Source organism: Accipiter gentilis, chromosome 14, assembly GCF_929443795.1.
Source record: "Accipiter gentilis chromosome 14, bAccGen1.1, whole genome shotgun sequence".
NCBI classification, from domain to species: Eukaryota; Metazoa; Chordata; class Aves; order Accipitriformes; family Accipitridae; genus Astur; species Astur gentilis.
This window is the reverse complement of record NC_064893.1, coordinates 11,142,604-11,158,508: the sequence shown is the minus strand read 5'-3', so window position 1 is coordinate 11,158,508 and position 15,905 is coordinate 11,142,604. Positions and strand designations below refer to the sequence as shown.

Genomic DNA, 15,905 nt, shown 5'->3' with positions numbered 1-15,905 from the left:
TGGTAGTAGCTATAGATATTATTTTTTCCTTTTTTTCCTCTTAAATTTCTTTGGGATCCCTTGCCCATGCTAAAAATAGTGATACAAGGCTGAATATTTTATTTCCCCATCTCATAAAAAGAGACGGATGGCACCATCTGTTTCTTATTACCAATAAGCAAAGGCTGTACAAAGTTGGGATAGGAGGAGCTTAGAGCAATGGGTGGATATTTCTCTGCTCTCTCAGTCCATTTCCCCCCCATACATCACTGCCAGTGAGAGCAAATGACCAGCTGGCATATTGTATCCCATTTAAATATCGATGAAGTGCAGGTATCCTGGTGTGTTCTAAGTGCTGTATTAGCGGTCTTTATTTTACAGCTAAAAGATTGCATATATAAACAGAAGCTCATCCATAATTTATAGTATATAAAACAGCTAGGGATATAGGGAAAAGGAGGATTTCATTAAATACACATTATGATGCACCTCGGGGGAAGCAGAAATTTACTGGTTAAGTTAATTATAAGGTCCACAGTGTACTGACAGTTGTTTATTTTTTCTTTTTTTTTTTTCTTTGATTTGTTTTAAAGAGAAGGAAGGTTCCTCAAGCCTGAGGTCCAACACTCCTTTGGAAATCCCTGGAGGTTTTGCAGGTGCTCTATACCTTTGTAGGTTTGTCTGAAAGAAATATTTGAAGAAAATCTTTTTGAGGAGGAATCCTGTTTAGCAGTCATACGTCACAGTGGGAGAGCTGTTTCAGATGAGGGAGGCATAACACTAGGAAGTTGATACCAGCTGACCTCAGTTCCTACCTGTCAATGACTCTATCAGAAACATCATATTTATGTCTAATTAATAAATGTGTCATGTCATAGGGAAAATGGAGCTTTTAGCTTTTATACATGAGCTGGGATCAGAAGGTTGCACAGAGTGTGTTGCTAGGACCTACTTCCAGTGAGGCAGGTGTGCATTTATCCAGAAGCCCATCAGCTGGATCCTGATGGGTTATTTAGTGTCCTGTTTCCTTCCAGGAGAAGCCAACTGCAGCACCATCTTCTCTGCACAGAATGGGAAAGAACAGTACATTTTGAGATGGAAAAGCGCTTGGTACTTTAGAAAATAATGGGTCTTTTTTAATTAATATTTATTATAAGGTGATCCAACTTTAAGTGCTTTCCAGGTGACAAATCTTACTCTCATCTGCTTACTTTGGAGGTGTAATGTTGTAGTCTCAGTGCAAAAGTGATCTGGATTTCAGATCAAGATGGCCCTGTCCATTGTAATCTGCCTGATTTCCCTCTTTCCTCTGCAGCGGCAGCATAGGACACAATTGCTTTTGCAATTCTGACTCAGCAGTTAATACCACTTTTGAAGGCTTCAGGTGGCTAAATAATCAGTGCAAGGCTAAACATGACAGCATTGTCCTTTTAAAGTTGTTTGTATAGTTTGAGTTTGTTTGAGATGTATCTCTAGCAGAAGATTACTGATTCTTTGTTTCATAGTACTATTCCTGCACTTGACAAACATCCAAGACGACAGTTTTGCATGCTAGGTATATGATCAAGCCCATGCAGGCCTAAATTCACTGAATTGCACTTACTGCCAGCAAACCAAGATAGGTTTTAAGGCATGAAAGGGAGTAGGAGAGAGGACAGAGAAGGGTGGTCATTCTATAATGTTATTTTCCAAATAATTTAGGTCCTATGTTGTTCTTCCAGCTTTATTTTGTTTTAAAAATGCTATCCTAATACACTGCTGGCTATCACAAAGCTTTAAGGTCTAACTTAAAACCTGTGATGCTCAGAGCTAGGCTGCCTGACAAATCTTACTTTATTTTTAGATGAAAACAGGGTGTATATTGTCACAGCAAGAAGCAAATAAACACAGAACACTTAAGGCTTCCTCTGTCAAGTGGGTGTTTGAGTAGGAGATAAAGTGATTCTCTCTGATGGGCGAGTGCTCTGCTGAGCACAACTTTGTAGATGAGGGTCACAACAGGACATGAAAGGTTGAGCAGGGCACTGAGCAACCTAGAAATTAATGAAAAAGGAATAATCGTGTTCGGTAAAGAGTATTCTCTTGGAAAAAAAAGTGAATTTATGTGTGAGGCTGCCATTAGACTTGAGATGAAAATGCCAGCTCATCTCCTTCCCCTAATCTTTTATACACGTGCACTGTCCCATTGGGATATGCTAGTAGCCACTTAGAATCTTACTGTCCTATACCAGAACCAGGGATCTGCCCTTTGCAGTTGCTCAGTTTTCTCATCTGTAAGTAATATGGTTATACTGTCATCACAGGATACTGAGTTCTCAGTATCTTCAAATGAAAGTTGTTACACAACTGTGAAGCATCTCCCCTGTTTGGTTTTTCTTGTTTTTTTTAAAGAGATGCAATAGAATATTCCAAGTCTGGGAGGAGGGAAGAAGAATGGGCCATGGGGAGACATGTGAGAAATGGTAACAGCTAAACAAACAAGCGTACCTGTAAAGGCACTGCTTAGATTACAGTTGCATTGGTACATCTACCCTCTGTTCCTGTCAAAGCACCTAACAATTGATTTACCACAAACTTCTATACACTTGTTCACATAAATCCGTTACATTGATTGAACTATGCTATTTTATGTTCGTAGCACTATCCTAAATTGTTAGCCCCATAAGTACAATAAAAGGATGTTTATACTCATATTCTGGAACCAATATTTAAATATCCCTTATTACTAGCTTAAAAATTCCTTGCAACCAAAGAAATAGCATTTTCACATGTGGGGCCTGCTTATTATTGGGGGGCAGGGCACTATGGATTATACTTCTATGTGGTGATGCGTAGAGCTACTTGCATGCTCGGCAGCAATGGGTTTGTTGGGGAATAGCCTCCTGCCTCTCTCCCTTGCAGCTTATCTCTGGATCTTCAAGGTCAGCTAATCCAAACTGAATCAAAATAAATGCAAACCCAAATGTGGTTCTAGGTATTATTACACAGCTGTGTTATTTATGTTGCTGATGGACCCATTCCTGATGAACTGAGCATTGTTTTTGTACTCCTTTGAAAGGAACAATGCTTTTAAGGGGATCGGCTTCCTGAGGGGCCAGTAGAAGGATGGCAAACCATCCAGTGCAGTCAGGCTATGTCTGTGAACAACTAGTGAACAACAAGCTAGTTTGGGCAGACCGTGGAAGGACAGATGCTCTAAGGCTTTTGCAGGAGAGGAAGCAGTCATCTTTGCTTTCTCCCAGCCTGCTATTCAAGGATTTGCCCTGATGGCTGGGATATCCTAACCAGGGTTTAGGTCAGGGCATGAAGGGAGTTTCTTTCGATTGAGTGTGAAAATTTCCCATTCATTTGCCTGTCCTTGCCCTTTTTCAGAAGCCATAGGATTGTTAACATATCCTTCGACACATACAAGATTAACTAAGGAACAGATGCTTCAAACCCTTGGTATTTCACTCACACTGCTAAATGTCTGGATTGCGTACATTTGAGCAGAGTGAAAATCACTTCCAGGGATAAATAGGCTGTGGCAGAGTGGCACCATTTGCCAGCTCATACCATCTCCTTCCTGGTGTGGGAGTTTACTTGACAAAAGATGCATTAGCTGTTGGTCCTCAGGGATTGCCACTGTATTTGCTCAGGCGGGTGGGACCTGCTGGTTTTGTCTGTGCACTGATTGTATTCATAGAGCACAGTTGAGAAGTGGGTGAGGGGTTTTGCTTCACCGCTAGCAGGCATAGCCATAGAATTTGCAGGTGAGGAGAGTGGAAGGATAAGGTTGCATTTAAGTCATCTGTGTTTGTGCTGTCAATTCTAGGCTGCTTCCCTGGATAAACAAGGTAGTCCTGGAAGCCCAAATTAACAGCTGCCCTGCAGGTCAGAGCTTGCACAGCACAGGACTCTGCCGCCCAGATCCAGAGGTCCCCTCCCTGCCCTCGGCCCCAGTATTGGGGTCCCAGTGCCTGCAAGGGCTCCTACCGTGGTGACCCCACAGCTGCCTTACCCGTGTGGCACCTGGAGTTCTCAGTCCCTCCTAATGCTGGGAGAGTCCTTGGTCTACTCTAACTAAGTGCAGAATAAATTACAGTTTTATTAGCTAAACCAGACTGAATAAATAGGGTGAAATAGGAGGGAAGTGAGGAGAAAAACATGCGTGATCCAGAATATCCTTTGTAGAGTTCACTCAGTTGCTGTTGGGATCTATTTGGAATTGCCACTTTGGCTTCTCCCTAGAAGAAAGAGGAATTACCCATACTCTTTCATCTTTTGAGGAAGAATGTAGAGCAAACTGTTTATATTGTCTCTCTAAACAATAATACATGTAGGAGAGTTATTCAAGGTAAAGTATCCATAGATTATCAACATTAGACTCAATATTCACAAGTGTGTTTTGTTAGAAGTTGTAACCAAAATCAAGAACGTGTTTTGGTTTTATGTATTCAGTGTTCAGAAGCATGAACTTGTAAATTGTTGTAGACAGAAGATTTAATATTTATATTTATTGTCTTTTTTTTTTTTTTGAAGGCCAGCAATGAAACAGGACCGTACATGCAAAAATAATTCCTTTTAGTGATAGCCTGGTACAAGATGAAGGCTGAGTTCTCTCCATGCACACATTGTAACTATGCAGCAGAAATCCCCTGAAGAGAGATTAAAAGAAGAGAATAATAATGTGTCTGGAATTTCTTTTTGAAACAAACATCTCACAGCAGATGCCAGTAGGCAGGATTTGGTGGGGAACTCATCTAACCAAAGGGTTTGGAAATGCCTGTAAATGCTGTAACTATATTTTGCAAGTTGTCCTGTACTGCACAGCAATCCAGTATGCAGCACGTGCCTCCGAGTGCGTGCAGTGAACATAGCAAATGACCTGTTGGGTTGCAATGCCATCTGCTGATGTACTAATTTATTGCAGAAACTAACAGTTGCAGTACCTTGGCATCTGACTGCAAACGTACAGGGCAGCCTTGTAATTCATCACAAATGAATACACCTAAAATAGCACCTGAATGATAGGTGTTTTTTTGCTGAGAAACCAGAACTTCTGGTTAGAAAAAGTGCTGGTAGCTTTAGATGGGAGGGAAGGATTTTCTTGACCTCTCATGTCTTTATAAATCAAGACCAAAGGTCCTATGTTCCTGCCTCCTTCAGGAAATCATATATAGGCAACTGTATTATTTGGATACTTTTGGAAAATAGACTGGATTGGTTCTTCTGCCCTGAGATCTTGTTGCTGTCCAAGTTTGTAGGCAATTGATAAAGATTCAGAGCCACGACCCCTCCATTTGGTTGGTAAATATCCCTTGTTCCAATGCGAACTGATCCAAGAGCCTATCGGGGTAGTTGGCCTTACCTCCAGGACTTCCCTCTATCCATGCCCAGGGAAACTACATGGAGCACCAGCCCCCAAGTAGGCTTCTCAATCCTGTTCCCTTATGTTCAGTGTTTTGCTTCCTATGCAAATGTTCACAAGGGACAAACGTCCTCTGTGGATCTACAGATGGGCTGTTACCTCTGTGACAAAGGGAGGCACAAACACAGCACAGTAAGGTGTACTTCTGCGGCCTGCCACAGGTAAGTGTGTCAGTGAAGTCACCAGCATGGGCAGGCATGTATGTAGGTTTGTAGCCCATGCTGAAGCCCATGCTATAGCTTAGGGCTGTTAGTGGTGCCAGCTAAGTTGAAGTTGATGCATATGTGCCAACCAAGATTAAAGCTTTTGCTGTGTAACCTCACACCGCATAACTAACTTTCTAGTTTGCTCTGAATTACAAAAGCAACAAAAGGAGGTCTTGAGTCATTTGCTTTTCAGATAGAATCATCAGTCAGGCCGGTAATTGATTGGAGATAAACTTGTGGATAAACATTTGCTTTTGTGCTCTGAAAAAAATGGCCAGTTTATGCCAATGTAGACTGATTAGTTCTCATGCCAGATTATGCTTCTGTCCTATTCCTACACCAGGCTTGGCTATTGACACTCCTTTTTTGTATTGTTATTGGTGTTACCAGAGCATTGAACTGCTATCAGGGATGAATATTTACAATTTCTTTCCACCCATACTTGTCTGAGTAAAACACAATTCTACTATCTGTCTTTCCATCCCTATCTAAGACTTTCAGAACAAGAAATAACCTAATCCTCTACTTTTATTTATTCTTCTTAATTGGAGCTTATTAGAACACTGTCACTTGATCATTTAAATCTCTCCAGATACAAGAACTACAGAGAACTACAGAAGTAGTATCGAAGAGTGCTAATTCAGCAGCCTCTTCAAGTGGCATCGTTTCATCCTTTTTCAGGATCTGAATGCAGGGGCGCAGCCAAGCTATTTTAGCTTGGCATTACTTTTCTGTCCTTAAGCCTTCTGTGACATTGAACTATCTTCAGTGAGAAGAGGTGGTACTTCTAGCAGAGCAGTCCAAGACAGGTTTTATCAGAAATTCACATAAAGTATAGAAGAAGGATGAGGCTGGCCTCGAGCCAAGCTTTGGAGGCACCAAAAGCTTTTTCCCTTGCTGCATTTGGAGGGTTTTTCCTGGGAATTAGCAGTAGTTCCTGCATGATACCAATTTCCTGCTCTCCACGGAGAGTTGGCAGAAACTGCTGAGAGCAGTTTCCCTCTGACCTGACTTGAATGAAGGTTTCAGCACACAATTTAAAAGAATCAGCTTATTTTAGATAAGCTTGTTTGGAAAAGCTTATCTGAGATCCCAAGCTGCTATACCACATGGGACTGTGTCTACTTTCTTTTCTGTGCTTGCTTGTTTTTCAGTGCTTTTTGTCCATCAGGCCCTTCATGCTTGCCTTCTCCTTTTTAAATCCTTCAAACTGTTCTGTATCTTCTAGTCCTTCTGAAACATATGTCTGCCCTATAGTGTAAATACACCTGAGCTAGCTTTAAATTGCTCAGGCAGTGCTGGTAGCAGTGTTGCTGCAGAAGCACGAGGCTGAGGGCAGGATCGCTGAGCTCCTTCAGTGGGTTTCGCAGCCCATGCCAAGTTCTGCGTTGTCAAGGCTAAGCTGCTGGCGGGTCTCAGGTTGGTTGGGAGCTAAGTGCAGACACTGCCATCACTGTGCTGCAGCCTTTACTGTGATGTTTATGAAACAGTGAGTAGAGAGGTGGGAAGCTGCCATTTAAGTGAAACACCAGAAAAGTTGTCAAACCTACAGATTTTACATAAAAAGAAAAAGCATGTTACTTTATTATCTGAGCCCAGGTTATCATTAAACAGACTACTTAAGTTTTTCCTTATTATTTTTGTCTTCTCTTTACGATTCAGTTCTTTAAGTAATAAGGGAAAATAGATACTAGTGCTTAAACTGTAGGGTATTCCTTCTTCTGGGTTCTTCAGAATCTCTTATCTCTCTGTGTGTGCCATATACATGGAAAAAGAATGTGCCCCGAGGGAGTATTTTTGATACTATGAAAACAGTGACAGCCACAACAGCTTGCTGCTTTCAGTACATACCAACTTTAACACAAAGACATCAGAGGATAGAGCAGATATGAACTATACCTAATTTATTGTACGAAGGGGAAGTTCGGTAGTTCTTGCTTTACAATGAAGTGAAGTGAGCCACAGCACAGTTAAACCTTGTCAGTTCAGGCTGCACATTTGTGGCCGAGTTGTTTATATTGTCCGTATATCCTGGTGGGATGAAATCAAAGTTAATGAGCAAATTCCTATAGCAAAACAATTTATGTACCTGTTTGTACTGTGTTAAATTATTAATACTTTTACAGGGTTAAGGAGGATTCAGATGATCTTGATCAGTTGAAGGTCTAGTTTGAGGTTTGAAACAGCATAAATATACACTTGAATATAGCTGGTTTGTGAAAGTGACTTACCTGAAAGATTCCCTATAATAAATTTATACAATACTATGAGCTTATTGTTGGTAGTTCACATCACTGAATTTGAAAGGAAACACTCCAATGCATCACATTAGGACCTGTGTCTTTGCACGGACAGGATTAACCAAGTTATGCAGTCACTGCAGTTAGAGAAAATATTTAATTCTAGGGCAATAATTCTGGCTTTTCCTCCAGAATTCAGAAGCTAAACTAAACCCTGGTGCTTAGTTGTGTTTCTTTTTACCAAATCTGTTACAAAATCACACTGCTGAGCCAAGGATACAGGAAGATTTCCAGTTTAATTAAATCTTCTGGCAGGGTACAGAGGTCCCACACAGGAGCATTTCAGATCGGAGGAGGTACAGCCAGAAAAGTGGTGGAAGTTGCTTTCAAGCCAGCAGGACACCCAGCCGTGCTTTTGCTGTCCAGTGAATTGAAGGAACTTGAAAATAGCTCAAAGTCAAGTTATCCTTTTCCTCATCTGCACCAGTGCAAAGCAGAGCTCTGATGCAGGCAAAGACTGGCCCCTTTGAGATTAATAATTTTAGTTAATTGTTTGTAATTTGAACATCAGTAAAAATGTACCAAGATTTGAGAGTGCCAACTTGGCCTGCTTAAAGAAGCTGAGCCACTTGAAAGCAAACTTCTTGATGAGACCCTGGCATATACAGGCAGTCTTTTACTGACACTGTTATGAAGGCCAAGACCGAGCTTTTGAGTGGTAAAAAGTTATGGGGAAAAAGCTAATTGTCGTTTGAAAAAGCGATCTCTTGTCATTCAAGCTGCCTAAGCACATCTTGTCATCAAAAGCAAAGTTTATTAATTAAAAATAAAAAATAAAAAATTGTGCTGCAGCAAAATAGTGTCAGCCAGATGTTAAAACTTGACTCGAGCTGCTGTAGCCTTGTTTCTAGAATTACGTATGTGATTTGATATGTAAGAGTTAGTTCTCCTGAGATCAGCAGGACGCTGCCTGCTTTCACAGTTTTTTAAAACTGGCCAAATTTAAATGTGCCTTCTGTAACTGCCCCCAGTGCCTAAGTCAGAACTGAAATGTCTGATTTATTTATGTAGATCCAAAGGAAAGCGCCTTCCCCTCAGTAGTAGTCGGGGCTCATTAACAATCACAACAGTATTTTACCTAATTTTGACTTGAAATGTGACCCTCCTTGAAACAAATAGATGTGTAACCGTAGGCGACGTTGACTTCATTAGCAAGGTTGCATAAAACTGCCCAGCATATTGTGTGAATGCCCTAGCAAACAAAAGAATTCTGTACTAAAATCAGTTGAGTTGCACATCTGTTTCTGGGGAACAGGCTGTTTGTTTGCTTTTATTTATTTTATAATTTTTAATTTCTGCAAATAGTTACACCAGATAGCCTGTTGAGCCAACAATAGATCATCACATCTCACCATAATGGGATCTTTTTCTGGCTAGCTTGAGTCGAAGCAGTTAGATATCAGTCCTTACCAAGCAGATTCCTGACAACTTCACCTAATTATTTCTTTCCATCTGGTCTGTGGTAGTATAAACAATTTCCTGCCTCCTTGCATAGCATCAGAAATGCACCTAAATAAGCAATCTAGTGCTGAAACAGTTCTTTTGCACACATTCAGTTCCATTTCTGGATGCTAGCAGATCCCCCACTTCCAAGGGTAACTGAATGCTCACAGTAATTATGGTGAAGAGTTTGATAATTAAGTATTTCTACTTTTAAATTATGCTCTTTGATTTTTATTCCCACAGAGGTCCCAGTCTGCATTCTCCTTGGCTAGTGAAGATGTGCCCTGTAAAGGACTAGACCCTGCATCATCTGTGACTGAAGCTCTTTGGAGGCAGCAAAAAGGACAATTCAGGAAACAGAAGGAACGCAAGCTCTCTGCGTTACCCAGCTGGAAAAGTGTGGACAGGCTAAATGAAACAAGTAAATATTGCTAGTACGAATATTATTCTGTTTTTGGTTCTCACTCACATGTGGAATAAATATGACTTAAAGCAAGGACCTTCTCTGGGAAATTTCTGCTGACCTTTGTGGTTGCAGGGGTCACATGTAAAAATGTCTATTTGGTGATGCTGAGTGTCATGATTTCATTGGGCTGTGTCTTTGCTTATCTTACCTTTTTCTTTTTTTTTTTCCCCAAGAAAATATTCGAAATTTGGGCCTTTGCAGAATTGATTTTGGACTGTTGGGAAACATTAGGCATCTAATTTGAATATGTTTCAGAGCTTCTAAGACACAAGAGCCCAAGGGCCCTGCTTTGTCACCTGGTTATCTGTCCTCCAGTTGAAGGAGTTTGCAGCTGCCCATAGTATCCCTTCTGTTGTACAAGTTAACTGTTCATGAGGTTATGTGGTGAACCAAACAGTGAAATAATTCACATTTATGATTCCCTCTTGCACGTTTGTTTTCAATCCTGATGAATTCACCAATGCAGTGTTCTGTGCAGCCCTACTAGTGGCTGCTTCCACACAAGTTTGAGGAAGCTGTATGAGTAGGAACTTCATAGTCTAACAGTTTCCCTAGATCTGTCCTCTGTCTCCGTGCATTAGGTATGGATGTGCATATGGATGATAGATGGTGAGCAGCTTCTTAAGTCAGCCCCATCCCTGAATCAGCACCCTGGGATAGAATGCAATTCCCTGCTTACTTTAAGATGACATAAGTACAGGCTGTCATTGAAGAAGGTGGTTCCTGCTTTTTTTGGGGGGGGGGTCCCATTTCCACTGCTTCTCTGGTTCTGGCTGTAATGTTCATGAGGCCACAAGAGTGTCACACCAGGCAACTGCTGCACAGAAGAGTTGGTTAGTTTTCACCCCCACAGTTGCACAAGGGAGGGCTGAACTGCTCACTGCAGCAGCAGCCCCTGGCTCCAGTTGACGGGGAACAGTAAAGCTAACCGATCTGCTGCTGTTGTCCTCCCACAGACAGAGTCTGCTTGTTCCTGCTTCTTCTCCTGTAATAGCTGCAGAGCCCATCTGACCCCTGTAGCAAATTGGTTCATGAAGCTAAACAAGCAGAAAACTTCTCTTTTGTAGGGTGAGTTTACTGGTGCTGCAACTCTCACAGCTGGCTCACTAGACACTGGCAAGCAGAAGCAGCCAAAATATGTGTTTAGGTGTAGCGGGAACCAGGGATGGGGGCTGCCCATCAATTCAATTTGTTAATCTGTAATACCAGTTGATAACCTGGGAGACTGAAAATTAGACAGTGTCAATATCTCTCCTCCCCCAAAAAAGAAAGTGACAGTAAAGTAGTACTAAAATCTGACTTAACTAAGTAAGCATTATTTTGTGAACTGTTCGTTCAACCTCCTGCCAGAAGTATTGTTCTCCTGGGCATTTTAGTGGAAGGTCTATTTTCAGTAAAGCAGTTAATTGGGTGCTTAAATTTACGAACTCACTTCAATCCTATTGAATTCAACTGTTGAGCAATTTAGTACTTAACAATTGCTTAACCATAACAGAGTGACAAATTGACCCAGTTTCCTTTCAGGTGCTGTACTCAGAGGATTTGTTCTGCTTCTTTCATCTAAGAACCACATTTGTGATGAAATTGTGGTGTCTATTGAGCTTATAATAAATAGTTGATCGTGCTAATATGTGTAAATATGATCTCACCTATACAGTAGGAAGCAGCTCTGTATTAGAACACAGAAAATGAAAGAAGTCTCAGCCACGAGTTTGGAGTGGTAACATCAGTGGGCTTTTTATTCATGTAGCCAGAAAGCAGTTCACAGTTCATTTTGATTACAGTTTGCACTGGTTTAAAAGATGACTCAAGACCCAAATCATGGATTTGTGCTTTTTTCGCCCTTTACCAATAGTTTCACAATGAGACTTCTTAAATCTATTTTCATTTTCACGTGGATAAATTATAGCGTATACCCAAAGAATTGTGTGCAAAATCTATTCTTTCAAGTATAAGTGACTTTGTTTTGGAAAATCGAGATAGGAGCACTTGACATTACTTGAAGCTGGGATGAAACTGAGTCAGCTTTCTGAATATAAAATTCTCAGTGGCTTTCCTTTCCACCCTGCTTACCCTCTAAGATGTATTCAACTACTATCCTGTCCTTTCTTCAGTTAACTACGGATGTTTGACCAATTCTCATCTGTTGTTGCTAAACAAAATAAGGGGATATAGTTTGGCAGAGGAAAAAAAGTATGTGGCTCTCCACTGCATTACCTTTGTGTAATGTGCTGAAGCTGAATTCAATTCCTGTTAGAGATTTATATCTTGCAGAGCTGTTTGCTTGTTTGAAGGAATTATGTTTTTGAGGAAAGGTCTTCTTTCTCTCATGAGAATCCTATACTTGGATTAGTGGGCATAATTGGAAAAAGTGAACAAGCAGAAGTTCCCTGTGCTTGATAGCTTGTATTCTTTTTTTCTTCAAAATCAGCTGTTACAACAGTCATTTATTCTCTCTATAAACCTGACTTTAGTTATATCCTCAGCTGGTCACTGCTACAAGAAAATTATTACTATTTTGATTTCTTTTTAAGCAGGAGTAAGAATGACTTCAGTGATGTATTTTCTCAAGTTCTCTGAATTGCCATGAAATTTGGGAAGTGAAAACAAACCAGAAAAACTCAAATGAGTAACAAATACAAAATCTATTCTAAATTTTGCATAGCTGCTAAGTTTAATTACCATTTAATTATTGTTTCATTTTTGTGGGCTTGTTTTGTTGGTGGTAGTGCACCACAACCTTTTTTTTTTTTTAAATGAAGCACACCTTCTTACTGCATACTTAGGTTCTTTATGAACAATTCCAGGGAAAAAGTCAAATTCTTGAGCTCTAAGTATTTCTAATCCTGTAATGCAAGATGCTTGAGTATCATCTACAACACGATCCAGATTTTAATTTGTCCATTTTTAAATAGTGATGTTCTGTTTACAGTTTTAGAAAACGAATAGTTTATAATAAGTATTTCTACAGTTTTCTGGAAATGGGGAATTTGAACCCATGGAAGGAATCCGTAAGGCTGAAAAGCTCATTCAGTAGGCTGAGATTACTGTGTAAATCCATAGCATTATATATGTATTCAGCTGCTCTGGGAGGTAGAGTCATCACACATTCACATTTCCCATGAAGGGACTTTCCAAGTTTGACTGGAAGTGGAATCTAAATGTAGAAGTGCAATTCTCTGAGTTACACAGCACTTTTTGACCATATTTGTGGCTTTTTTTTTTTTTCTGTCTGAATTGTAAAACATACTCTGAAAAAGTGCAAGAATACAACAGCAGCAGTGCTGGGTCAGACAAAAAGCTCATTTAGTCTAGGATACAACAACAGCAGCAACAGTAACCATAAGCAAAAGCCTAGGATAGATTAGGAGAAAGCAAGTATTTTTCATGCTGCCTCTGAGTGGGCTCTGAATCTCCAGAACTTTCAGCTTAATGACTATCACAGCTAGAAGTGTTTTTCTGTATTTAGTAAACCTCAGTGGATTTCTTCTCCATGTCCATAGCCATCTCTGGTTTATCCCAGATTAATTTCTAGCGTCCATAACACCCTTAGGCAAGAAGTTCCACAGGTCTGGTACCCATTGCATCCCACTTCTTTCTTTGGTTTGTTTCAAACCTTGATTTCTCTAGTTTCACTTGATGTCCTCTAGTAGTTAGGTTGTAAGAGATTCTCCTATCTCTTTTAGCATGTATCCTCTCAGTCTCCTCTCCTCCAGATGGCAGAGCTCTGCCTTACTTCATCATTCCTTCAATTGAACCTGTTTCAGAACCTGGTGCAACCTTTGTTGTTCTTCTCTGATCCTTTTTCTGTCTTTCCTTTTCAAGATGGGGGACCAGAACTGCACACAGAATCGAAGACATTGGCAAAACACAGGATTTATACATGTGTGTGTACGGATGTTCCCTTACCCTTTCCTAATAATTCTTTTAGAAGAAAGCTTTGGTCCAAGTACTGTCACGTTTTAAATAGTCATTACCATGGCTTTAAGTGGTTGCTTCTGATTAAAAGGAGTACAGCAGCATGGCTCACAACACGAGAGCTCATGTAGCAGCAGCACTTGCATTTGTTCATTAGTTTTGTTGAACACTCCAGTTTGTGGCCAGTGGATTGTAAACTGGCAAGTAAAATGAGCCTTTCACACTGTGATCAATAATTGTTCTTGTTTTGTTTTCATAGATCCGCCTTCTGTTTTTCAAAGCACTGATGGAAACTGGGTAGCTTTGCAGAATGTCACTTTGCCTCGTCCTCGAATGCTTGCCAAACCAAAGAGTCAAGTATTCGAAGCTTTGGAGAATGAATCCAGCATTGTGTCTGCCTATGACGAAATGGGCTCAGACAGCGAGGATGACTATGACTGGAATGTGGCCTTGAACAAGCTGCGTCGGAAACCTCGGCAATTACCAGACAGTTTCTATTATACCAATTCCCAGTATGGTACTGAATGGGTTTATGGCAATGATCAGTACCAGGCAGTGACCTCCCCTTCCTCGGGGTTATACACCAATACTGAGACACTGTTCTCCGATTCGGAAACATCTTCAGTAAACTCATCCCAGGAAGCTAAAGGACCTAGCAAACTTCTCTGGTTACAAAGCAGAACTCAAAGCAATATGCCCAGAATGGAAAAAACACATTTCCACGGAGAACTGGATGTGAATTTCAATCCACAGGCAACCAGCTTGGAGTATTCGGACAGCAGTGAGACTGAAGAAGTCCATTATGATTTAGAAAAGAGATCCAGAAGGTGGAGGAAGAACAAAGCGATCTCTGAAGAGTTACATGAAGAAAAAGATCACACAAAAGCCAACAAGATGAATTTAAGTCAGGTAATTGTGTTTGAGCTTATGCATTCTCAAAAAGAGCTGGGCTAAACTAATTAAGCTATGTGGGCAATAACATGTGAATAGCGAGTGGGAGGTGGAGTGTTCTTGCAAGCTTTATCTTCCTCATGCCTCCTAACTGAGAAGAAACAAAGGTAAAGTGTTACATATGCCACGAACAGGCTTTGCCTCTTTCTCAAATATGCCACTTCTATCTGATCAATGACATTGTTAATGCTGTAAAATATAGTGCTCTTAAAAAAAAAAAAAAAAAGGTCAGGATTTGCCAACAGCTAACAAATGTTGACTAATCACCTGTTTTGTTGCTTTGGGTTTTTTTTTAACTCCTTTGTTCTTAGAATAAGAAATAACTCATATACCTGGGAATCTTCTGTGTGCTGTTTGCAGTTGTTCTGGTAAGGGATAAAGCTAATGAGCAGCAGAAATCCAGAAAGGCCTTTTTTTGAAATATGGTCCAAGTGATGTCTGCTGTTAATTGGTCAAGTGATTACGAGTTCTGATGTGCTAGGGTGAGTGTTTTGCAAACTACTTCCATTTAAATAATTTGTCAATTGATTAAAAGAAAAATGGGAAAAACTGATCATACAACTTGAAGACAGCAAAGTACTCCTCAAACATTTCTTTTAAACAACAAGTGTGGGATAACCAGAAAGCCAACAAGTCTTCTCTGCTTGGAGTTTGTCCAGACCTGGGACTGTTATGTAAGGGATCTGGTTGTCCCACAGAACTTTTTTAGCAGTACAAGCACACTTCTAACTCTAATTATCCAGCTGGAGGAGGAGAATATTGACCCGTCATCCAGTTCCATTTCCCTCATCCTGCTCCTTTAAAATCCTGGAGCTGCATCACAGCTGCAGCAGAGTAATGGTAAGCCTGAAGCAAGGAGCTAGGTGCTGTCTTCTCCCTATGCCTCTGACTACAAGCAACCCGATCCAGTCTTTATATCTCTCTCTGTTGTGCTCAAAATGCAAGGCTTGGGATCCTGACCCTCTCTCCCCCTTCATTTTACCCTTTAGGCTAAAAGAGACTGTTCCTGCTCTCCTGCTGCCTCAGCCACAGTGGGACAGGCAGAGGCACACTGCCTCCAGCTCATGCTACTGTTTTTCAAAGCAATGAAATTCTCACTAAGAAGTTTATGTATGGGGGGGAGGGGTTGTTGCATACATTTAATTTGTGTTTGGGCACACACACACCCTGGTGGCTGATTTGACAGCTGGTGCCCACATTCAGAGAACTCTTACTCCAGCCTCCGGTACACA

At 40.7% G+C, this 15,905-nt stretch overlaps 1 protein-coding gene across 7 annotated transcripts in view; it reads left to right on the top strand.

The window, feature by feature from the left end:
- The window catches only part of MYRIP (myosin VIIA and Rab interacting protein), a 239,002-nt gene that overhangs the window by 190,184 nt on the left and 32,913 nt on the right, over positions 1–15,905 (top strand). For all 7 annotated transcript variants that reach the window (XM_049817221.1, XM_049817216.1, XM_049817218.1 and 4 more), the window contains 2 exons: positions 9,582–9,759; positions 13,982–14,631. In XM_049817221.1, the coding sequence (XP_049673178.1) occupies positions 9,582–9,759; positions 13,982–14,631 (828 nt within the window). The remainder of the gene's footprint in view (positions 1–9,581; positions 9,760–13,981; positions 14,632–15,905) is intronic.